Here is a 24,368-nt window from a genome sequence, read left to right as displayed (position 1 = left end):
TTGTAAAATCAACTTCTGTAAACTTGATATATATGTATATGTTTGTATATTTTGTATGAACATGGACAAAGTGAAAAAGGATATACACTAGGTTTTAACATCAACTAATCTCGGGAAAGTAGGACATGAAATAACAAGATAGAGGCAATTGTGAACCTTTTTCCTACCTATGTCTGTGCTGTAACATTGAGGTAAACACATGCAATTTTTTCCATTTTTGAAATTCAATTTTTTTTTTAAATGGGCAAACCCATTTGGATGAAAGGATACGCACAAAAGTTAAGTGGCAGCATATTCACAAGTACATGGGACATCAGCATGGGAATGTAGACTACTCTTTCAAGGAGTCTAGCAATAAAGTGGAAGCGATAGGACAGAATTTAAAGGGGAATACAGAACTAAAATAAAGACACTTCCTTTTAAGACTAGAGAATTGGCCTCATAACACAATAGCAAAAAGCTGTAGATGGAAACGGATGAAAATATACAGATGACTAATTGAGTATATCTCAGAGGAAACAGAACGGATGCTCTCTATGTCAGAATATTCCCTAATTCTGACTACCATAAATATAATCATGCCAAAAAGTATTCTTTCATAAAAATTCTAGAAGAAATCTGATAATTTAACTTACTATATATCACTGGACAACTTCCAAAATATCTTATAAAGAGATTTACATCCAAGGCAGCACTAGAAAGAATTAGTTTCAAAGTTGGGTGTTTTTGCAACAAATCTCTTAACTTAGTAAGTAAAAAATCACTAAATCGATCCCTTTCATGTACTTCATCCTGCAATAAACAAAAATAAAACAATGGAACAGTTAAAACATTATGGATGACTAAGTCTTTAAAATTATGGAGCTATTGGGTTTTACACCAATTCAAATTAAATGTGGACAAGGCCAATTAGTATTAGTGAAAATTTTGTCTTATGGACAATTCAGAATTAATCAGACATTAACAACCTACTGTGGGTTGTCTTTTTTTTTTTTCATAGAATATGAAACCACACAAACTAAAACAAATTCTGAATTAGTGAAGTCTAATTTAATGTATTTTTAATATATGCAAAATCTATTTAAATATGCTTCTATTAGCACCAGGAATCAGAAGCATCCTTTGGTTTGAATACGCAGAACTAGTAAGTTTCCAATAGCTGCTTATTGCAAGTTTATAAAACTTAACTTAATTTTTTCTGACACAAACTGGATAAAAGCTTATAATTCTTTAATAAGATAGCAATTCATCTACTTACTTCATCAACTCCTAATTTAGGATCTTAACCACAAAGTTAAATGATTATAAAGTATGCCCTAAAGTTGGGAAATACATATTAGTTAAAGGAGGAATCAGATGTCTAAGCACTCAGAAAAAAAGAAAACTTTCACCATTCTGGAAAACTCTTAAGTACATTTATGTATCAGCTTCATATACAAAAAAGCACTATCTGCTTATTTTATTTTCACATGTAAAACCTGATGGTAAGAATATCTTTACTTAATACAAAATATTTATTTCTAATTAATTATAGAAAATAAAAAATAACTTGATTATCAAAACCTGTTCAAAAAAACAAATTGGGTCTCACTTAAAACCTATTCCAAAAATGTAATTATGTATTGAAATTTTAAGCAATCAGAGTTATATGGCAAATTCAGCAATATTCTTACCACAATAACATGTGTCACAGTTGACAATGTACTGTCTCCTGCCATCAATGTACGAAGCAATACCCCATTAGTGCAAAACGTCAGAAGTGTCTTTGGAGAAACCCTTTTTAAAAAATCAAAATAACATGCAGAATTACAAATGGTATATGCACTAAAACACGATCACATTAAATGCTAGTCTCATATGTATTTTAACAAATGTTAAAGTTATTAATTGTGTACTGGTATGTATGCTTTATTAGAAAACGTATGTGAAATGTATTTTACGTTTGACAATCTCATAAATGTTTTCATTACTAACAGCCTTTTATTAATTACATGATTATTTTTTTAAAGGACCATAGATTTCTTTTTTTTAATATCTTAAATACTTTTTGCTTGGGAAAAAACAAATACATCATAAAAGAGATCAGCTTTTTGAATCACTATATCCAAACTACTGAGAGCAAAGAAATAGTACTACTCATGAAAAAAAGTACTACTAGGACTACTACTAATAATAACCAACTCAGTCACTAACATTGATTGAGTGCTTACTATAAACTTCAGTGATGCTTTTATTAGCCCCATTTTATAGATCAGAAAACTGAGGCTCAAAGAGGTAAAATAACTTGTACTTGATCATAAAACTATGAACCGAAATTTGAATCTATGGTCCAAACTATTTATTCAAAACCTCACTACGTTTAGATATGACCTCAATGTTCTGTCACAGACTCATTTTACTTGTTGCTAAATGATTAACTTTTCAACTCACACATTCTCTGAATTTAGTGAAACATAAACATTCAGCTTTTCCAAGAATGATAAAAGGCTACAGGAGAATTTTCTTTACCTGCTTTCTAATCGTATCTGATACCCAATTGTTTGACCAATCCTTTCTCTTCTCTCTGCAGCAACTCTTTCAGCCACAGCAATAGCTGCTAATCGTCTTGGTTGAGTACAAAATATACGGCAGGGGATACCATTTTTAAAGCAATCATCTAAAAGGAACTGAGGAATCTGAAACAAAAGTTTTAAAGTACTATAAAATGTCCTGTTTGTATACCCAGAAAATCCAAATTAATCAACTGAAAAAAATATTAGAACTAAAAAAGTTCTGTAACATGTTCAAATATAAAATAATTATAAAATCAACAACGTTCATGTAACTTGCTAATAAACACCTAGAAAAGGTAATTTAAAAAGATCTTGAAACAACAGAAACTAAAATGCTGAAAACCAAATTCAGAAAGAAGTAGTTAAAGCTTACACAAAAAACATCATAAACTTCTAATGAAAACAAAAGATCTCAATATATAAATATGACATATTCCAGAATGGGAATAATTAATGTTGCAAAAATGTTAACTGCCCCCAAATTATTCTGTAAAGTCAATGAAATGACAATCAAAATTCCGTTAGGATTTTTTAATCGTGAAAAGCATAAACAAAACAAAAATAGCCTAGTACCAAGCTTTCAGATATTTTTCTACAGACATTATTCTATAATAAAAACAGGTCAGAAAGACTTAAAACAAAAAGCAAGTCTTCCCACCCCTACAACCACCAACAGTCCTCTCCAAAAAAGTAACTACTCTTAAGTTTATTATGAACTCTTTCAGGAGAAAAGGTTTACACATTTAGAATATTTGTATATACTCGTATAAATAGGTTTTAATTCACACAAAGTGTGAATAAATTGTACTTAATGCTTGTAATTTGCAAATTTCACTGAACATATCAGATCTACCTAATCCATTTTAATAGCTGTATATTCTACAGATATACTACAATCTAACAAATATAACTATACATTAAGTTCCTTGCTATTATAAAGAGCGCTGCAGTGAATATCTATCTTTGAACATCTATCTTTGACTACGTGTAGTCAAAGAGTACATAAATTAAATTTGGACAGAAAAAGTATCAAACTGCCCTCTAAAACAATTCATACTCCTATCAACAAAGCAGAAGACACTGTGTTCTCCACATGTAAGCAAATACTAGACATCATCAATTTTTGAATTTCTGCCTGACAACTGAACAATAACGTTGTTTTGATTTCATTTCTTAATGAGTAAGAGACAGAGAGAGAGAGCATCTCTTCATCCATGTCTTAACCTCTAGGATTTTTTTAAATTTGACTAGTTCACCCAGAAGCAAAAATGGACATAAATTAAGAAATATTTAAAAAGATAATGAAGAGGAATATTATGCTAAAGCTACAAAAAGAAAAAAGGTGGGATCCTGGTGCAAAAAATAGAATTAAAGATACATAACAAAAATTCCAGAAATAGACCCAGGTACTACAGAAACTTAGTAGTACATTAAAAGTTGTATCTTAAATCAGGGAAGAAAGGATAATTAAATAAAAATTACATTAGAACAACTAGGTATTAATATGAGGAAAAAAGTAAGATTTCTACCTGATGTGATAAAATGAAATAAATTCCAGGTGGATTTTTAAAACTGTAAATATAAAAATACTAGAAAAATATTTATAGGAAAATGTTTTTTAATCTTGAGTAGGAAATGCCTTTCTTAGCATGGCTAAAAGCCCTAAAAAAAAAATATTGACAGGTCTGACTAAATAGAAATGCAAGCTAATAAACAAGATACCATAAGCCAAGCTAAAAAAGGAGACAAAAAATTGGGAGAAACTATTTTCATGATATCTAACAGACAACAGGCATGTATCCATAATACATCAAGCACTATTAAGAATAAATCCAAAATGATTAAATAAATCCAAAAGAAAAATGAGATATAAACTAAGAATACAAATAGATAATAAGCAAACGAAAAAATATTCAACTAATAATCAAGGAAATGCAAATTAAACATTATCAGATTGATAACAGTAAAAACATTGTTGTCCAAGGTTTAGAGAATCAGAAACTTTCAATAGTTTCAATACATTAATACAATAACTCTTTTTTAAGTTAAGACAATAATTAGTTAAACTTCCTATTAAAATATTAACTGCCACATTCTTGATCCAGTATCTCCACTTCCAGGAATTTATTATATTAAAACACTTCCACTTGGCAAAGAAATATTAGGATACAATATAAGAAAGTAAGTACAAGAATAATATTCCTGCCTTGCCATTTGCTGGCTGTGAATTTGGATAGATTAACATTGGCAAGCTTTAGTTTTTATTCCTCATCTGTAAAAAGAGATAATAAATAGCCTACGTGTCTTGGGGTTAAATGAGAGGCTTAAATGAGATAACTCTTGTAAAAGTTGAGCACACAACGGACTGTCATTTTTTTTTAATCATTTTTCTACAAAAATGTTCAGGAATACTATAAAATTGTTTAAAAAATGAGGTATATCTCTAGGTACTGACAGAGAAAAAGATTCCAATATCTATTAAGTAAAAAAGCAACATGCAAAATGTATGTATGATACTATCCCATGTTTGTTTTAAAAAATAATATATATCAACGCTATATAGAGAATGAAAATGAAACACACACACACACACCAAAAAAAAAAAAACCAGAAACACATACTCCAAGGTTCTGAAAATGCAGGGAGAGAATGTGACAAGAGAATTAAAACTCTTTCGCTTTCTATGTAATATTTTCCATAATGTTTGAATTTTACATAATAAACATGGATAATGAACACGAAAATTCAAAAAGCACCTAACTTCCTAATGCCACTAAAGGCAAGATGAAACAGCCAAATGATATTAACTCTAAATTCTGTTATATTTCGCAGAACAAAAACATTAGTAATTTTACTTTAACTCCTTGAACAAGATGAATTATTTCTTCGGTTTGAACCCATTAGATTAATAATTTCTCCTTGAAAACCAAAGAGCATAATATTTATTCCTAATTAAATTCTCAACTATCCTCTCATAGCTAGTAAAATGACATACAAAACTGTGAAAATAGACATACATAATTCCAATATGCAAATATCATTAGCAATGACATTCAAATAATTTAAATAAAAATATATTTATTATATTTACCAAAATTTTCATAATGTCTATTCCATATAATTAAAACTGCTACAATTAACACCTACTGGCAAAACTTACTGTAATATTAAAACAATTACAACAACCTAAGACATGTGGACAGATTCAGTGGAATGACCCCATAAAATTTCACTTAATCATAAAATGACTCAGGCCGAAGAAAAATCTTATATACTCGTATTGCCTTTAGATTAAAATTTCATCATATTTTTATTTAGTTTTATAGACTCTGGTTTCAGGGATAAAGAGTTATACTTCTGTGAAAATGGTTAAGTCTTACGAGTAAATAATTCATAAAGTTTATATCAACCTCTCCTACCACCTTGCCTTACCTATTATCTAAGTTTGTCAAACTAACCAATATAACCACAGGAAATCTTAAGGAATAGTCAAAAGTAAATTTATTGTCCATAAAAGATTGTAAAACTATACTAATTATTCTATCTGAACCTCTATCAAAAGCAAAGTAATTTTACTATTTTAACATACTAACACATTAAAGAACATAACCAACAAAAGGGCATATCATTGTGCCACACTTACTTCCAAACTGTCACCCTAATGAGTCAAACTGCACGATAATAAAGTATTAATATCCAAGTTAAGACTGACAATTAAGTTTGCGAACTTGTTGCAAAGCTGTTGCTAACCCTTTTTGATATCAGAGGGATCATTCATTATGAATTTGTACCAACTGGACAGTTAAGCAAGTTTACTATTTGGAAGTGCTGTAAAGGCTGCATGAAAAAGTTACACAACCTGAACTTTTCGCCAACAATTCATGGCTCCTGCATCACGACAATGCACCAGCTCACATGGATGGCACTGTCTGTGAGGGTTTTAGCCAGTAAGCAAGTAACTGTATTGGAACACCCTCCCTACTCACCTGATCTGGCCCCCAATGACTTCTTTCTTTACCTGAAGATAAAGGAAATACTGAAAGGAAGACATTTTGATGACATTCAGGACATCAAGGGTGATACAATGACAGCTTTGATGGCCATTCCAGAAAAAGAGTTCCAAAATTATTTTGATGGGTGGGCTAGGCGCTGGCGTCGGTGCATAGCTTCCCAAGGGGAGTACTTCAAAGGTGACCGTAATGATATTCAGCAAGGAGGTATGTAGCACTTTTTCTAGGATGTGTTCACGAACTTAACTGTCAGACCTCATATTAATTCTATTCTATAGTCAACTTTATATTAACATTTGTTGTTATTAACACTGCTTTTAATTTAGCTATTTACAAAACACTATGCTAGGTACTTTATACACATCTCTAAACTTCACCTTAAATAGTAGCAATTATTAGTTCCATTTTACAAATGAGAACTCTGGCTCAGTGGTTTTAAGACCTGTATAAAAGTTCAATGAGTAAACTGGAATTTGAACTGACGGCCAAAGTCTACATTCCTCCCATGACACCAAATCACATCCTCACCCCTGTTTAATTGAAAGTCCGAAGTACAAGTTTAAGAATAAATATTGTAAAACATTTGCTTTCTACAAATTTTGAAAACATACTAACAGAAATAATATTTTATTTCGAAAATAATCATTTTTCTTTGATTTTGTTGAAATTCATGTAGTGTAAATTTGACGTAAATTTGTCATTGGGATAAAATACTTTTTCTTCAACAAACAACAGAGAAACAAACCTGTGTAGTCTTTCCAGACCCAGTTTCTCCTACAATCAAAACTACTTTATTTTCCTTAATTATTTTAACAATTTCTTCTTGTTTCTCAAACACTGGCAGAGACTGCCTGAAAGAATCAAATTCAGATTCTCCTCGTTTCACTGGAATCTGAGGTATGCCATTGTTGAGTCGACCACTTGTCTTGCTCATTTCCCGGTTTTCTTTGAAAATGAATAAAAGAAAAAAAATTATGATCAACATTTTAGAAAGTGTTAAAAATAAGTAATTTCTAATATAATTTCGCTCAAGTGTTTCTTCTCTACTCAGTCTACATAAATTTAGCATGCAATGCCTCAATTGCTGTACTCCTACACTTAATATTCTTAGAGAACATGCTACAAATTTCAGTATCAGTTAGAAAGCAAATTTCTCAAAAGTATTTCTGCTGTATGTTTGCAAGTGAACAAAACTCAATCATTCAGTAACCATTAAAAATAAACAGCATTTGATATCCTAAAATGATTTTCAGGCTTATTTCTATCAGTAATGACACAGAAAATTAAAATTTTATAGTAGGAAACAATGCACTTTATTTATAAAGTCTGTTATATACAATGCAAAAACACATTATAAAAAAGAAAAATATGCTATATGTTTAAGTTAAACATGTAAGATTATGTGATCAAATAGAATAAAATGGGTAAATATAAGGTCTTAATGCTTAACGAATTTTCTAATTCAGCATTTTAGCCAACATCTACACTTAATTAAACAGAGGCATAATGTGTTTTATAGTCTTCACATAAGTCAAAATACTTAAGTGTGTGTATTTAAAACTTAAATTCCTTGATAGCTAGGACCATTTGTTTTCTGTACTGTGTAAACCTACTCCAGTAGACAGTAAACCTACTCCAAAAGACAGCGGAAATCATGTAAATTCTGTCACTTCAGGTAATAAATAATTTTCTCACTAGGGAAGTTATTTTTTCAAATAGGGAAATTACAACTTCATTTTACAACCTAAATTTATTATTTACCTACTTTTCAGCAAGTTAATGTACAGAAGACTCTGTCTTCTCTCTTACCAGAAGCTAAAGCCCCATTTCCAAAACTCAATTCATTAGTGTCATGGCAGCATAATACAGGAAAATCTAGACCTTGGAGTCAAACTCCAGTTCTATAGTATACTGACTGGTTGAGTGGCCTTGAACAAATTATTCAACTTCTCTGAAGCCCAGATTCTTCACTTATGAAATAGGGAAATTCTTACCTTGCAGGGCTTGCAATGAGGCACTATATAGAGTTTAGTACACTGCCTAGCACACAATAAGTGCTCAATAAATGAGCTATTAATACAACACTTTAAAAAAAAAAGCTTGTCTAACTCCACGACATGCCTAACACTGCATTTCATTCCAAAATTTTCACGAGTGTTAATCATTTCTAACAAGCTATTCAAATTGGGAAATCTTTCTTCATCTTAGTTTTTAAAAATAAATTTAAAATGGAAGAACAGTCATCAAATAATGAGATAAACACGAAGCTCCCCAGAAAATACATACCAGCTTCAACTGCAAACACATTTCCTCTTTCTGTCTTAGGCAGAAGTTCAGTACGCTCTTTATTGGTGACAGGAAATCTCTGAATTAGGCTCCTAACAGCATGTTTTGTATTATGAGTCAAATTACAGGTCATCATTGCATGAGCTGTTTCTGATCCATCTTTCTTCTTCACAGTTAGGTATCTATTTGCTCCCTTTCTGAATATTAATAAAAATCATTTATTTACTATATGTAGTCAATTTGTTCACATATGATGTATGCCTACTTAGAAAACACATCTCAAGCAAAACATTGAAAAAAATAAAAATGCTTTGGGAGAAGATGCTGAAAATCCTAAAAAATTCAATTAAAGAGGGATGTGGTACTAAAGTAGCCACAAGACCATTCTCAATTAAAATTTCCAAATACTGCAAATCCAATTTTAAATCAGCAAAAATGGCTTACTTACCCAAAAGTGTTAAAGTTTGTCTTAGCAGATTTCATGGTGTATGACACATCAACAGTTAATACATGCTGGGAAGCATACAGAGGGAGAAAAACCAATCAGAACAACAGAATCTAAAAATGATAATAAAAATTCATGGTTCACTCTCCAGACTAATATATCCCACTGAATGTTTCCACAGTATGTTGGTAATGTCACACTTCCACGAAAACCTATTAAGAGACCAAGTTTAGTGGCTGGGCCAAAAAAGCATAAATCAGCATTACTGATGAGTATTTTCAGATGTATATTTGAGGAAAAATTTTTTTCAAAGCTTCAGGCTCTAGTTTTCAAATATAAGGTAATGATGATTTATAACTGTTCTCAAATTATTTGATGTAGGTATATTTGTTTCTTCAACTGGTCCAGGACTAACCATGCTAATTAAACACACAGCAAGTTTTCAAATGTGTTTTGAATGATGTAATAATACATGTCTATAATATAGTTCAAAGTAGTACTGGTAAAGATCTCAGGCTCTGAAAGGTTTGAATCCCAGCTGTGGGACCATCAGCATGTTATTTAATAGCTAGCCTAAGATAATAATAATATCTGTCTCAAAAGACTATTAATATCATTAAAAAAGATAATGCATGTAAAGGGCAGTATCTGTTACACAGTAAGCACAAGATAAATGAAAGCTATTATTATATTTATAGAGGGAAAAATAGCATTTCTTGTATTTTAAAAAATTTACCCAACATATTTGATAAAATGCTTTACCATTTGTTAATGTCACTCTCATATTATAGAAATAAGCAACATAGCCACAAATACAATGAAAATTACATGTATAATTTTCTTAATTTTCATTAGAGTTAAAGTTTTTCAACAACATCGTCACTGTAAGAATGATGTAAAATTGGGAATTAACCTCTACAGTTTTAGCTACCGTGTTTCCCCAAAAATGAGACCTAGCCGGACAATCAGCTCTAATGCGTCTTTGGAGCAAAAATTAACATAAGATCGGGTCTTATTATATTACACATGTTATGTTATGTTATGTTATGTTATGTTATGTTATGTTATGTTATGTTTTATGTTATGTTATGTTATGTTATGTTATGTTATGTTATGTTATGTTATGTTATGTTATGTTACACTATATTAGACCTGGTCTTATAGTAAAATAAGACTGGGTCTTATATTAATTTTTGCTCCAAAAGACTTATTAGAGCTGACTGTCTGGCTAGGTCTTATTTTCGGGGAAACACGATATCTAAGCCTTCCAAGTGAGGCTTTCAATTTACCAAGATTTTTAATTGCTGGAATGCTTTCTATGCTATCATCTACTCCTGAATAAGTGCTTAATGATGCTTAAATGATGGCATAAAAATGAAATAATTAAATTTAACCTGATCTAGAAATTTTAGTTATTTCTATGGTAAATTAGAATTATTGGATTCTATAGATAGTTTCTGTACCAGATTCTTTTCCCATGTATCTTTCTGAAACTTCAGCACAGTTGCTATAGATTCAATCATTCATTCCCCTTCTGTGCCATTTACTTCATAAAATTTTACCTACAGAAAGCAGGAAGTATACTGAAACAAGCACTAGAGCAAGAGTTAGGAGGCTTGTGTTCAGCTAGTAATAACCTTTCAACTAACTATTTATATGATCAAAAATGAATCACTGTACTTCTCTGATACTGCAAACTATTTAATTTTAAAATCTCTATTAATATTTCTATCAGCTCCAAGATGCTTCGATTTTCTTAAAGATCATCTCAGAAAAGTTTTGCTATATTTCATCTTTAACTAATTTTCTTTTACTTTTTCATTCAATCATTCATCAAATTATTGAGCACCTACTGTCTGCCAGGCACGAGGCTAGGAGCTGGGATTGCAAAGATGAGTAAAATACACTCTTTCCACAACAAGCTACCAACTAAAATAATGAGTCAGACTGAAATTTTCCTAATAATATGTCTAATAACAATATAGCATTTATGTATAAAAATAATTTTATAAAATTATTTATATACTGGGGATGTCAAAAAAATGTATACACATGACTTATATTCATCTTTTGTTATCGGTATATACTATTACAATTTTAATATAGTTTTTTCCTCCCTTAAAATGTGTATACATATTTTTGTACCCTCTGTACATAAATATATACACACACATATACATAAAAATTTATGTATAAAAGTAACTCATACAAAGCAGGTGTGAGTACTTAGCCATTACCATTTAAAATTTACTGAATTCAGTTTGAACACAGATGGTGGAGTAGAAAGATAACATCAATTTGGTAGTTTCAATATTTTAGTAAGATTCTACTGTGGCTATTCGTGCTCGTTCCTAGCACATTCAGCACCACAGTGACACTGATATATAATAAAAAGATTAGTGAAATTTTTGGTAAAATATTCACCTTTTTGATGTGAGGATGGAAACATTCAATACTATATAGATTTTTCCTATTGTGTAATTTAACACATTGAGATCGCTTCATTATGCTTTCATTCCAAAGGAACTGACACTGTTTTGATGAAAACTACTATGAGGCTCCTTTACAAAGTAAAATTAACTAAAAACTAGCTGCAAGATGTGGATGAGATGCTAGATATCTGCAGTTCACATGACCTTTTTAAAATAAAATATAAGCCCCATATGCAATTTCTAAGTATAAAAATAAATGTACTGAAACTACAGTAAGAACATCATAACATCTAACTTTAAAGGGTAAACATAATCAATACACACTACAATAACATTTTGGCATCTCAAAGTCTTCTTCCTTTTAGAAAAATGATATAACTAATCAAATTTGATGCGATTTTAATATTTAGCCATTTACACAGCACGTTACTGAATATTTAACTCAAATATAACCATATGCATCACTACTCCCCACTTTCCAAATCTGTGAACAGTTTAAAAGATGATCTAAAGAGCCAAAATCTGAAATGAGTACTTAAAAAGCTCACAGCCACCAAAGAGCTAATGTCTCTAAAAAAAACAAAAACAAAACAAACAAACAGAAAACACATGCATTTGATGCTAGTAAATGCTTCATTTCGTATCTCCTTAATTTATACTTCTGTTAGGCAGATAGATGAAAAGCTCTAACTCCAAACCATTCTCTCTTCAATGCTATAATAAGGAATTGCAAGTTTATGAAAATTTGCATATTAATTTGTACTTTTTTATGATTCCCTAGAAATTAATAAACCAACCAATTGTCACTAAGCACAATTGCTTTCATGTCATGGACAGTATGTTTGTGGTAAAGTTGTTCTTTCTCTGACTTCTCACAACTCCCAGGCCGTTCCTATGAACTCACTGTGAACACCAAAAGTTAATGTTCAAATCTTGGCTCTGCCACTTGCTAGCTGTGTGATCTTGAGAAAATAACCTCTCCAAGCTTGAACTGCTTCATCTGTTATACAGGTACCAGATGTCAGTAAGAGCCTACCAGGTAAGATTATCGTGAGGATTAAATGATAATCTACTTACAGCACCTAGCACATGCCTGTCACACAAGAGACCTTAAAAAATGTCAGCTTCTGTTATTATTACTATTGGGCACTGTAAGCTTTTTCTTTTCATGGGTGTCCAAAAATTCACTAAAAATGTTCATCACTTTTAACCCATTTTTTTCCTATTTCAGCTAGGGGTAAATAAAGGGAGTACAGTATGCAACCTTCCAAGGCAAAAGGCAAGGGAGGCAGTAACCCAAGTCTGAAAAGGGGGCTTTCCTGTAGGATAGAGCCTTCTGTTCAGGGTGAGTTGATCACTTGGATACCTATTAAGCAGTGACTTCAGCCATCAAGATAAGAAACCTATACTTGGAAAACTTTTTTATATATTTTATATTTTCTCTTCCACAAGTTTTTAACAAAATTTATTTTATAACTTTCATTTTGTCTAACTTCGCCTAAGAATAAAAAAGAGATTTTGTTATGTTCATGAACAAGTCTAAGTCTCAAAAAAGTGAACTCTTAAAACCAAAATACAGTGACCTCATTTGAGGAAATAGAAAACAAATTCTAAGGAGGTGAAATTTTTGGTATGGGAAATCTTGACTAGAATACCAAAAAAAAACTTTAGGATATACTTAAAGAATACAAAACGGGGATGTTATTCCAACAAGAGTATTTTCGCCAACAGATGAGCAATAATAAAAAATAATCAATTGTAAAGTAAATTAAACTCACAATTGTAAAGTAAATTAAAATTCAACACACATGGCTTCATTTTGAAAAAACGGAGATAAAAAAAGAGAAAGAGATCAGAAAAAAAAAATCACACAATGTGATCTATAGATGATGTATTAGTATTACAGAATTGTACACTTAAAGCTTATGTAATTTTCCTAACCATTGTCACCCCAATAAATATTAATTTTAAAAAAAGAAAAGAAAAAAATATTGTAAATTATCACACAGTAAGCCTAGAATTTATTTTTTTTTAATCTTGGGAGAAACTCAAAATAAACTACAGAATCACAGAATCTTAACTAAAACAAAGAGGTTAACTCCTTCATATTTTAGACTCAAGGAAACAGGCTTTTAAAGCATAAGGGAAATGACCAAAGCTAGAGAAGGAGGGAATAGAATCAAAGTTTCCTGCCCTTTCTTCCACACATCCAGGTTCTCTCTCAAACATGTATTAAGGAACCATAATATCATGCACAAAATAAAAATAGCAGAAAAACTAACTTGCTAAATTAATGAAGTTAATGCTACGGGATTGAAAAAAAAATCTTTACTCAAGAGAAAAACCCATGAAATATAAGTCAGGTACAAATTCTCACATACATGAAAAGAAATGATTTAAGGAGTATATTCAAAGTGATTTAGTTATTTATACATGTGAAAAGAAAAATGCATTAGAAAATCACAAAGACCTCTAGACAAATATTGTACTAAGTTTGCTTGAAGATAAAAAGGGGAGGAAAAGAGATAGAAAATTTCATAAGAGGTATTGTGGAACACTAGCTATTGGTATCAGGGAGTGGATAAGTAAGCAGGACTGCCTTGCTTCCCTTAACATCTCTTCCCTTTTTCCTCTGTCTCTTCAATGTTTTCTCATTCCCCTTTTTGTCCTGATAACTTCTTTTGTGCTCTCCCCTTACCCACATTTCTCCATTCTGGACCATCCCTTAAACGATCACGCTACTGAACAGAAGCACAGGTAGTCCATTCTAATAAACTGCTTTTCTAAGAGTAATTCCTAATTGTCATTTCTAAGTCAATTGTTCAGAATTCAAAAACCCCATTTAACCACAGAAATGATATAGCTGCAGAACTGTGCATTTATAACTGATGTTTTCTAGTGCAAACCCACAACTTCTTGTCTGCAACACTTAAACACAAAAAGCTCTGAAAGATTTTTATAAATTTGCTGCAATTTCAATTGGCAGCAAAGACAGATTAAATTGACATGAGACTATTTCTAGTCTTTATCATAGTGTGAATATTCATATTTTCCAGTAGAAATATCAATGTGATTAAAGGTGATGCCTATACCTTATTAGGGGTATTACATGTTGCAAATATACCCTAATAACTTTCTAAAATCTCAAAACACATTTGGTTCAGGATTATAACCGTATATTCTATTTTTAAGTGCAGTACCTTTCCTATCCAGAGGACTATGATATGGGCATGCTCAGGAACCTAACCACTGTTCCAACACTAGCCTCAGTGATGTTCAAAATGCACTTTCACTTAAGTTAAATCCTCTGTCAGGAATGTATCGCTGTCACCATTCATATGTAAGACATTCCTATATCAGCCACTTTCATTTAGAACGTCCTTGGTATTTACTTATTAATATGTTTACTTAATAAAGTATTGTTTTCCTTCCTCTTAATATAAAAACTAGTAAGCTGAAATTTTATTTTTTCCCCCTTCCCCAGTGATTCCCAACCAGGGGCAATTTTGCTCTCCAGGGAACATTTTGGCAATGTCTAGAGGCATTTTTGGTTGTCACAACTGGGGGTGAAGATGCTACTGGTTTCTCTAGGGGTAAAGGCTTGGTCTGCTACTAAATATCCTACAGTGCACAAAACAGCCCTCCACAATAAGGACTTATCCAGTCCAAATGTCAGTAGCATCAATACTCAGAAACCCCACTATATCTCCTACCATCTTTAGTCCCAAAATGAAATAGTTCCACAGAATTTTAGAGTTCTTCAATTTGGATGGCTCAAATTAGCTTTCCCCACTATGGATCAGTGACTCTGAAAAAATATGTACTGTTTCCCCCAGTTCCATTTTATTGAATCATTTCTAATCATCAAATTCTTGAGTTGGTAAGAAATAAAACAATGAACATGTGTTCTAAAGCTTATCATTACAGTACAGTGACATTAAAAGAGAGAAGTCTGTAAATAATTATACTTATTATCTTTAGTTCATTCATTCTTTTAAAAAAAGAGATTGATTTAGTTCCTATGAAAAAAGAAAATATTTTTCTCAAGCAAGCAACTTCAATTTTTCAGCTATTTTTTCTTACATCTTAAAACTTACTTTTTTTTTTCTTTTGCCCCTGGGGGAAAAGGAAAGAGCTGAGTTTGGTATAAACATGAATCAGTTTATCTATATACAATATAATTAAGGATGTGAATCTAAAACAGTAATAATTATTTAAATGTAGTCCAAAACATTTCTCTTTTTTTGGTAAATAATTTTTTAAAAAATAAGAAAAGTTATCAGCTTACCCTTTACTTTTAGAGACCAAACCAAGAGACTGACTCAATCGATGAATAAAGGCTCTTTCAGTACTGGTCAAAGAAGAAGGAAATTCCATTTCTACAAGAAAAAACACAAGGTACCATTCGGGAATAGGCAATTTTCTTTGAAGGTGCTTCAAGATGCATACATAGATATGTGAAAAAAATCATATAAACATATAATCAAATTTATTATATTTTATGTAAAAAGTAGACAGTAATTCAATAACTACCAAATGTCTACTGGAGTTATATTAATAAAAATTAAACCTAAATGTGATAAAGGACTCTAATATTCACCAAAGATTATTCTTATTATTTCTGCTGCAATATTGAGTTGGTGTGACGACTAATGAACATATTTTATTCTTTTAACTTAGCTCTTACTTGCTTAATTAACAAAATGTTTATTTCCTTCCATAATGAGATATAGTCAAGCACGATGAATGCTCAACATCAAATTGCACTCTTTATCTTCAAAACTGTACAGACTTCATATTTCACTATCTCAGACTACATTTGTTGTTCTATATTTCGGAGGCTATACCTTTGTTTAAAGTAAGTTCAGAATCACTGTCTAGGTCATTCCCAGTTTGGGGGTGCAAGCTTCCAGAGTTAGGCATCCCCTATGTAGGCCAGCAAATCGGAATGAGCTCTCAACATACTGTACTGATCAGCAGAGATCAGCTGCAGGGTCTGCACTGTGTGACCCAGCTTTCCTACCTTAAGTGGTGTGCAAGACGTTTCATATACCGAAACCAATTTAACTTTTTTAAGTGTTGACCGTGATGCTTATAGGATTCAATACAGCACTACACACTGCCAGTGCCTTTACTTAACTGATTTCCTTCAGCACTTCTACTCTGCAGCTTAAACGTGACTCAGTTAACTTGCATTAAGAAGAAAAACAAAAAAGTACGGGCTTATCAATACTTAAACACTGTGGCTTTGCAGGAAAGCCCTTCCCCGGGGAAAGAAACGCCTCCTGTCAGGGAGCAACCGGACTGTTTCACTTTCTGAAGCCACGCAAGTGGCCGGCAACTCTGCTGATTAGCAGGACGCTGCGCGGTTCTTTACACGCCACGGGAGGGCTACCAACTGCGGCCCGGGGCCCGGGGCCCGGGGCCCGGTCCCGACCGAGACCGGCTAGAGAGGGCCGGGGGCCCGCCCAGGTCTTCCCTCCCTCTTCCGAGGCAGCCCCTTCACACGGGTGGGTCAAGGTTTGGACAGGTGGGGCAGGCGGCGGGGTCCCTAACGGGAACCTCACCTCTCTGGTCCCCATATCGGAAGCGCTCCAAAGCGATATTGACTGCGATCTTCACCTCCTCGTCTATACGAATGTCCTTCAGCCCCTTAGCCCGGCCACCGCCCCCAGGGCCACAATGAGCGGGGCCGCCCCCGCCAGGAGCCGGCGGCCGCGGGGAGACGCCGCTCGGCCTGGACATGGCCCTGAGGCAGTGGTCACCCCGCGGAGCAGCGGCCAGACTTGCTGGTTGACGGGCAATGATAGGCGCAGTAGGCCTCTGGGGCCACTGCCGGGACCGGATGTCTCCACAGGCGGCCTGTGCCGGGCGGGAGTCACCAGAAAGCCTCCTGTTTGTCACAACAGCCGAGAAAGCGCCCCCCGCACTGAAACCCCAGGCGAGGCGGAGGGAGAGCGTGATGACGTAACGAGGGCCGCCTGCGTTCGTGACCTCAGCGCGTGGGCCGCCCCTCACCTCCCGGCAGCTGCACAGCGCTAGAAAGCCCCCACCAAGCTGAGCATCCCTGTCTTCTCCCGTCCCCTGCCACCCTCCGCCACCCCCGCAACAAGCGTCTCTCGTTCATACGTTTATTCAGTCACTCATTACTTTGTTAAAGCCTCCGTTAATTAAGTACGGGTTGCCTTCTACTGTGTGCCCAGCAGGCACTGTGCTGTGCTGGAGATATACATTGGGGAACCAGACATGGTTCATAGCCTCTTGGAGTTTACATTCTGCGGGGGGAGAGTTGCCAGATTTAGCAAATAAAAATACAGGATGCCCAATGTATTTGAATTTCAGATATTGAATGATTTTTTTAGTAAATATATGTCCCATGCAATATTTTGGAACACATATAGTAAAAAATTATCTGTCACCTGAAATGCAAATTTAACGGAGAGTTTATCTTATCTGGCACTCCTAAATGGGAATGACAAACAACAAGTAAATGATTAAATGATAGTTATAAGTGCTATATGAGATGATGGAATAACAAGATGGAATTTGGGTGGAAGATTGAGAATTTTCAATTACTTGTATACAATTCCACTAACAAAAACCTAATCCCAGCCATTCTAACTACTTCCACTCTGGTTTACATATGATCCATTTTCCAGACAGCAAACAGAGTGATCTTTTCAAAAATATAAGTCAGGTAGAATGACACTCCTACATATAACTCTCTAATAGGTCCCCGCTGCAACTATAAAAAACCCTTAATTCCTTCCTGTGACCCTCAAGACCCTGCGGGATCTGCCCTCTGCCTACCCCCATGAATCTCATCTCTCATCCACACTTACAGTGCTCAAACGCACTAATTTCTTTATTTCCCTTGGACACACCAACCTCATTACAGTCAGGGAAACTTTCCAATTGCACAGTTTCCTTCTGCACAGGACGATCTTCCTCCCAGTACTTCGTACAAGTATGGATGGATGCCTCTTTCTCATCAGGTAAGGCAGGATACCATCCCTTGGCTGGACAGGCTCCCACATCAATCAGTTATCATTTACCACTGTTTAAAATTATTTTGTTTATTTATTATTTGCTCTTCCCACTAGAATATAAGCTCCTTAAGAGCAGGAACCTTGTTTATCTTGCCACTGTTCAATCAGCAGCTAGAACTGAATAGACACGCAACAAATATTTATTGGTTGGCCATATTTTACAATCTGGAATTTGGTTTGGTTGTCTCTAGACCTTTTAAGAACTTTCTTCTGTTTCCTTGAGCTCTTAATCTCCTCCCAACGTTGGCTACTATAAAGAGTTCTGGATAAGCAGAAATAAGTCCTATATTGTGGTCCTTTCATGGTTACCGGTAAATTGTGTCAACATTTACTGCTACCTAGATCTCTGTATATGCTAATCTCCTTAGCTGTGCAATAATGCCTGCCATTTATTAAGTGCCCAGAGGCACTGTCTGTTTTCCCAATCCTCATAAAACCATATGAAGTAGTTATATCACCTCATGATATAAATGCGAAAACAGGCTGGATGAGATTAAAACTGGTCTAAGATCACCCCACTAGTAAATAGAGATGAAAACCAGGCCCAGCTGATCATGAAGCCTAGCTTCATTACACAACAAAACCTAGATAGTAGATAATATCTGGATGTACCAAATACTATATTGTAACAAGACTAAAAACATTTGACATGGGGTCAGCAGCCACATACTGCTTTCAATCTCACTTCGTAACATCTTAGTTCCACCATTTATTGGCTCCAAGATTTATGAGTTTTGTGGCTGACTACTTACTTTGTCTCCTGAGCATCAGGTTTCCTATCTGTAAATGGGTATATTTAATACTCATTTTATACAATTGTTGGAAATATATAAATATCAAGCATTGATTTAATGTGCTTCTTCTTTCCTTCTTCCCTTTCTTTTTGGATAAATGCCTAAATGTTTGTATTCCTAATGCCTAATAAGGATATGGAACATGTTTGTTAAAATAAAAGAGAATACTTGCCTAAAGTTACATAGGAGTAAATTATAAGGTTAATCAGATTGTATATTATCTAACATTTTTGCATACCCCTGGAAATTTCTGGGTTCTTAGGGTAAAACAATTCTACCTTTTACAAGTGCTTCAGAGAAAAATTAAAATAGGGAAGATATGGAATTATTTAAAGTTATCTTTAGTGTCAGATAGACCTAAGCTTTAATCTTTGTTTTTACCACTTTGCAGTTGTGTAGCCTTGTCTATAATTTAACCTCTCTATGCTTTAATTTCTCCATCTGTAAAATGTGTATGATCAAACACCTATATCACAGTATTATTATGGGGATTAAATTAGATTATAGTGCCTTTATGCAGATGAAGTACTTAGCACAATTACTGTTTCATCTTTCGCATTCAGTACTAATTAGATGCTTTTGACTTCAAGTAACAAAAAACCAAGGAAAAAGCGTCCAAAATAAGGACATCGATCATCTTATATAGCAAGAAGTCTAGGGGTAGCATGGTAGCAGAGTTGATTGTTTTAATATTGTACACCAATGCCCTCACTCATCCAGAATCTGTTCAGCTACCACTCTGCCATCCTTTAAATGCTTGCCACTCCCCTCTTAGTTGCAGCTCCAAGTAAGCACATCATCACACAGCACCAGATAAAGGCAAGAAAGGTAAGTGCCCCTTGCCTGATGCCCCATTTTAAGAGAGAAAAACTTTCCCAGAAGTCCCAGAAATAGACATCCTTATATATTCTAGCCAAAACATGGATAACTCATTAACCAGTAAAAAGGAATGGGATTACCAAGAAAGGTCTGGTCTTTCCTGAAGCAGATGGTAACCTAGAAGAGGGTGAACAAAACTGGACTTCTTCTAGCAAGTAATAAGAGTAGGCAACCAAGGATATTATAGTAGTTAACAGTGATGTTCACCAAATATTTCTGGTATTCTTCCTTCCAGGTATGTAACAGAATTGTTCTTCTTGGCCCCTTTATAGTTGGATAGGACTATATGATTAGTTCCGACTAATGAGTAGTGAGTTGAAGTAATATATTTATTTTACTGTCATGTGGACCTCAGTTTTCACTATAATTAGCTACAAAGAACTAGCAAAATATGTATAAGAAAGAAAGTGAATTATTATAATTGATTTTAAAAACTAAAATTAGAGACCTAAATAAATGCAAACATATACTGTGTTTATGGATCAGGAGAATCAATAGTATTATCAATTCTATTCACATTGGTCTATAAGTTCAACACAATCCTAATCAAAATCCCAGTACAATTTTTTCTAAAAAATTAACAAGCTGATGCTTCATATAGAAATGCACTAGAATAGCCAAAACAACCTTGAAATAGAAAAAAGTTTGAGGACTAATACTGCCTGACTTAAAGACATATTATAAAGCTAAATTCAACAAGACAGTGTGGTATTGACATGAAGGTAAACAAATAGATCACTGGAACAGAATAGAGAATACAGAAATACACCCACATATATTGGGAAAACTTATTTTCAACAAAGGTAAAAAAAAAAATCAGGAAAGAAAAGACAGCTTTTCAACAAATGGTGCTGGAACAATTGAATGCACAGATGCAAATAAAAATTTTAAAACTCCAAAACTTACCTCACCCCATATACAAAAATTAACTCAAAATGGATATAAATATAAATATTTATTTAAAAAATTACCTAAAGATAAGAGCTGAAACTATAAAACTTGTTAGAAAAAAGCATAATAGAAAATCTTTGTGACCTTGGGTTCAACAAAGATTTTTTTAGATATAAAACCAAAAGCACAAACCATAAAAGAAAATAATTGATAACTTGGATTTCATCAAAGTCAAAAACTTTTGCTCTTTGAAAGACATTGGTAAAAGAATGAAAAGATAAAGCACAGACTGAGAGAAAAAAATTGCAAATTATATATCTGATAAAAGACATGTCCTGAATATATAAATAACTCTCAAACACTGTAATAAGAAAACAACCCAATTAAATACACAAAGAGATACCATGACATACATATTAGAATATCTAAAATTAACTGATTTTACCAAGTATTGGAGAGGAAGTAGAGAAACTGTAATTTTCATACATTATTGATGGGAAAGAAACCACTTTGGAAAAGACTTTAACATTTTCTTTAAACAAATAAAACAGTCATCGTAAAATCCAGCTATTCTATTTCTAGGTATTCACCCAAGGAAAATGGAAGCATATGTCCATACAAAAACTAGAACACAAATGTTCATAACAGTTATATTTCTAATAGGCAAAGAATCCAAATGTCCATCCGCAGGTGAATGGATAAACAAACGGTGATCCATGCATATAATGGAATACTAATCAATTATAAAAAGAATGAACTATTGTTACGCATAGCAACATGGATGAAACTCAAAATAATTAAGCTGAATGTAAGAAATCAGACAAAAGGGTACATACTACATAATTCCATTTCTGTAAAACTTTAGAAAGTGTAAACTAATCTATAGTGACAGAAAAAGATTGAGTGGTTGCCTAGGGATAGGCTGGAGAGAAAAGGATTTCCAAGAGGCATGAGGAAACTTTTGGGGATGACAGACATGTTCATTACCTTATTTTGGTGATGGTTTCACATATGTATACACTTATTAAAACTTTTCAAATTGTACACCATGAATGTGTGCTGTTGTATTTCAATTATACCTTGATAAATTTGTTTTTTAAAATAACCTACAAGACCATGAGTCTATTAGATTTTTTCTACATAATATCATGAGGGGTAGATGTTTTTCTTTTCCTCCTTTATAAAAATTATTCTGGGATCTCCGGATAGACAGTTATTATGTAATATTTGATGTTTTAAATTGAAATGTAATTCCAGCTCAATTGGCATGATCAAATATTCTGTATTAATTAAATATTATGTTATACAAGGTATTAATTAACAGGTTTGTTTAGCTCAGATAATTAATTTATCTAAAGTAAATATGTTTTATTTTGCACAAGAAAATATCAGAGAAACAATTATGCTAAAAGGGGAGAGTAGAATATCTTAATAATCTTAATTTATAAGGCATCAGAAGGTGAGCCACAGAAAACAATCGTCTTCTTCACTGAAGCAGAAAAGACCATACAAAGCCCAGTACATCTATATCAAATTTGAATTTGCAACTCAATATCAAAGAGTAATTGTCATCTCATCCCACCATGTTAGTAAGTCACTTAATTAGAGGGCTGAACATGATGTCATAGAGTTACAAATAATGATAACTTGGAAACTAAAAACCAAAAAACCCAACCTAACAAACAGGCATACATATATAAATACTCACATATTTATTTGCCTTAAAGACTGAAGTGAAAAAATATGTCCCAAAGTGAAACTTTAAATCTAAATCTACTTATTACATTTAACTTTTGGTGTTTTCCCATTGACTTTATTATTTACATATCAAAATATTTCCCAATAATAACAATAAAATTGTGTTTGGCTCTGATTAGATAATATGATGTAATTGGAAGAAAGCTAGCCGCTTCTTAGTTTTTACATTTAGTCCTCTATATTAGGACTTCTCCCAAATTTTCACCTTCTGGAACACATAGAAAATAACAATATTTCCAGGGAACCCTGGGTATGGCAAGGAATGCAAGTGCTCATCAATATTCATGTTTCTTCTCTTCTTTCTGAGTACAATACTAGACTACATTTTTCCCATATTCTCCTATGTTTCTGCCCTATTTTTGCCTTGAAATGGTGAAGCCATATGAGTAAGTTCTGGCCAGTGGAATGTGGACACAAGTGATTTACATTACTGCTCCTGTGATTTGCCCTTTCCTCTGGTCTGCAGCCAAATGTTGGGGGAATTACAAATAAGGAAAGAGGGAAAGTCAAAATGAGATCTTTGCTGTTGGGTTGGAATTAGCAGTGTATGTATGAAATCATGGCTTTTAATATATATGTACAGCTGGATAGAGAAATAAAAATAAATGTGTACATATGTACTTACGAGTATAAATACTGAGAGGACCTAGAAGCAATGACAACCCCAATATCATTAATTATACCTAGCACCCAGATCCTAGTTTCTAAATTCCATTCTCCAATAAAGGAAACCAGGACTCCCTATAGAAAAGGTTGACTCGGAGGCTGGGACAGGACAAAAACAAGATGAGCCTGAAAAATCTCGATATGTCAGAAAGTAAGGAACTGCTCAAAACAGGACACAAGTTTATCAAAACAACACAGGAGCCAATCTCAAGACACGCTTTCCTGAGAGCTAATGCTGGCACAACTTGAATGATAAAATAACGATAGTATTGGTTTATAACTCATAGAATAAAATACACATCCATGAACCCGCAGTGATATTAATAAATAATTAAATGAATAAATAAATGAGGGAAAGGACAGCTCTTCCTTACAGAAGGATTCTAATTATAAACGGTGTTGGGAAAACTGGAGAGCCACATGCAAAAGAATGAAACTGGAGCACTATCTTACACCATACACAAAAAGCAGCTCAAAATGGATTAAAGATTTGAACGTAAGACCTGAAAATATAAAAAACCTAAAATAAAATATAGAGAGCTCCTTTATATTGAAATTTACAATGATTTTTTTGGACTTGACACCAAAAGCAAAAGCAACAAAAGC

General features: G+C 33.3%; 1 protein-coding gene across 4 annotated transcripts in view; it reads right to left on the bottom strand.

Annotated features, from left to right (window-relative positions):
• The window catches only part of YTHDC2 (YTH N6-methyladenosine RNA binding protein C2), a 62,504-nt gene extending 44,814 nt beyond the window's left edge, over positions 1-17,690 (bottom strand). For 2 of the 4 annotated variants that reach the window (XR_016020710.1, XM_088796667.1), the window contains exons 1-7: positions 17,293-17,667; positions 16,014-16,104; positions 8,849-9,045; positions 7,308-7,507; positions 2,509-2,675; positions 1,674-1,776; positions 636-792 (exon numbers count right to left, since the gene is read on the bottom strand). Coding sequence is in view for 3 of the 4 variants with exons in the window: in XM_088796667.1 (XP_088652793.1) it covers positions 636-792; positions 1,674-1,776; positions 2,509-2,675; positions 7,308-7,507; positions 8,849-9,045; positions 16,014-16,104; positions 17,293-17,470 (1,093 nt within the window). In the remaining variant the exon portion in view is untranslated. Of the gene's footprint in view, positions 1-635; positions 793-1,673; positions 1,777-2,508; positions 2,676-7,307; positions 7,508-8,848; positions 9,046-16,013; positions 16,105-17,292 lie in introns of those variants that run through there. The other 2 variants (XM_088796668.1, XM_088796669.1) reach the window with 2 other exon arrangements.
• Positions 17,691-24,368: the final 6,678 nt, after the last annotated feature.

This window comes from Rhinolophus sinicus, chromosome 3 (genome assembly GCF_057876585.1).
Source record: "Rhinolophus sinicus isolate RSI-liver-muscle chromosome 3, RSI-T2T, whole genome shotgun sequence".
NCBI lineage: Eukaryota > Metazoa > Chordata > Mammalia > Chiroptera > Rhinolophidae > Rhinolophus > Rhinolophus sinicus.
This window is presented reverse-complemented; position numbering and strand designations above follow the sequence as displayed.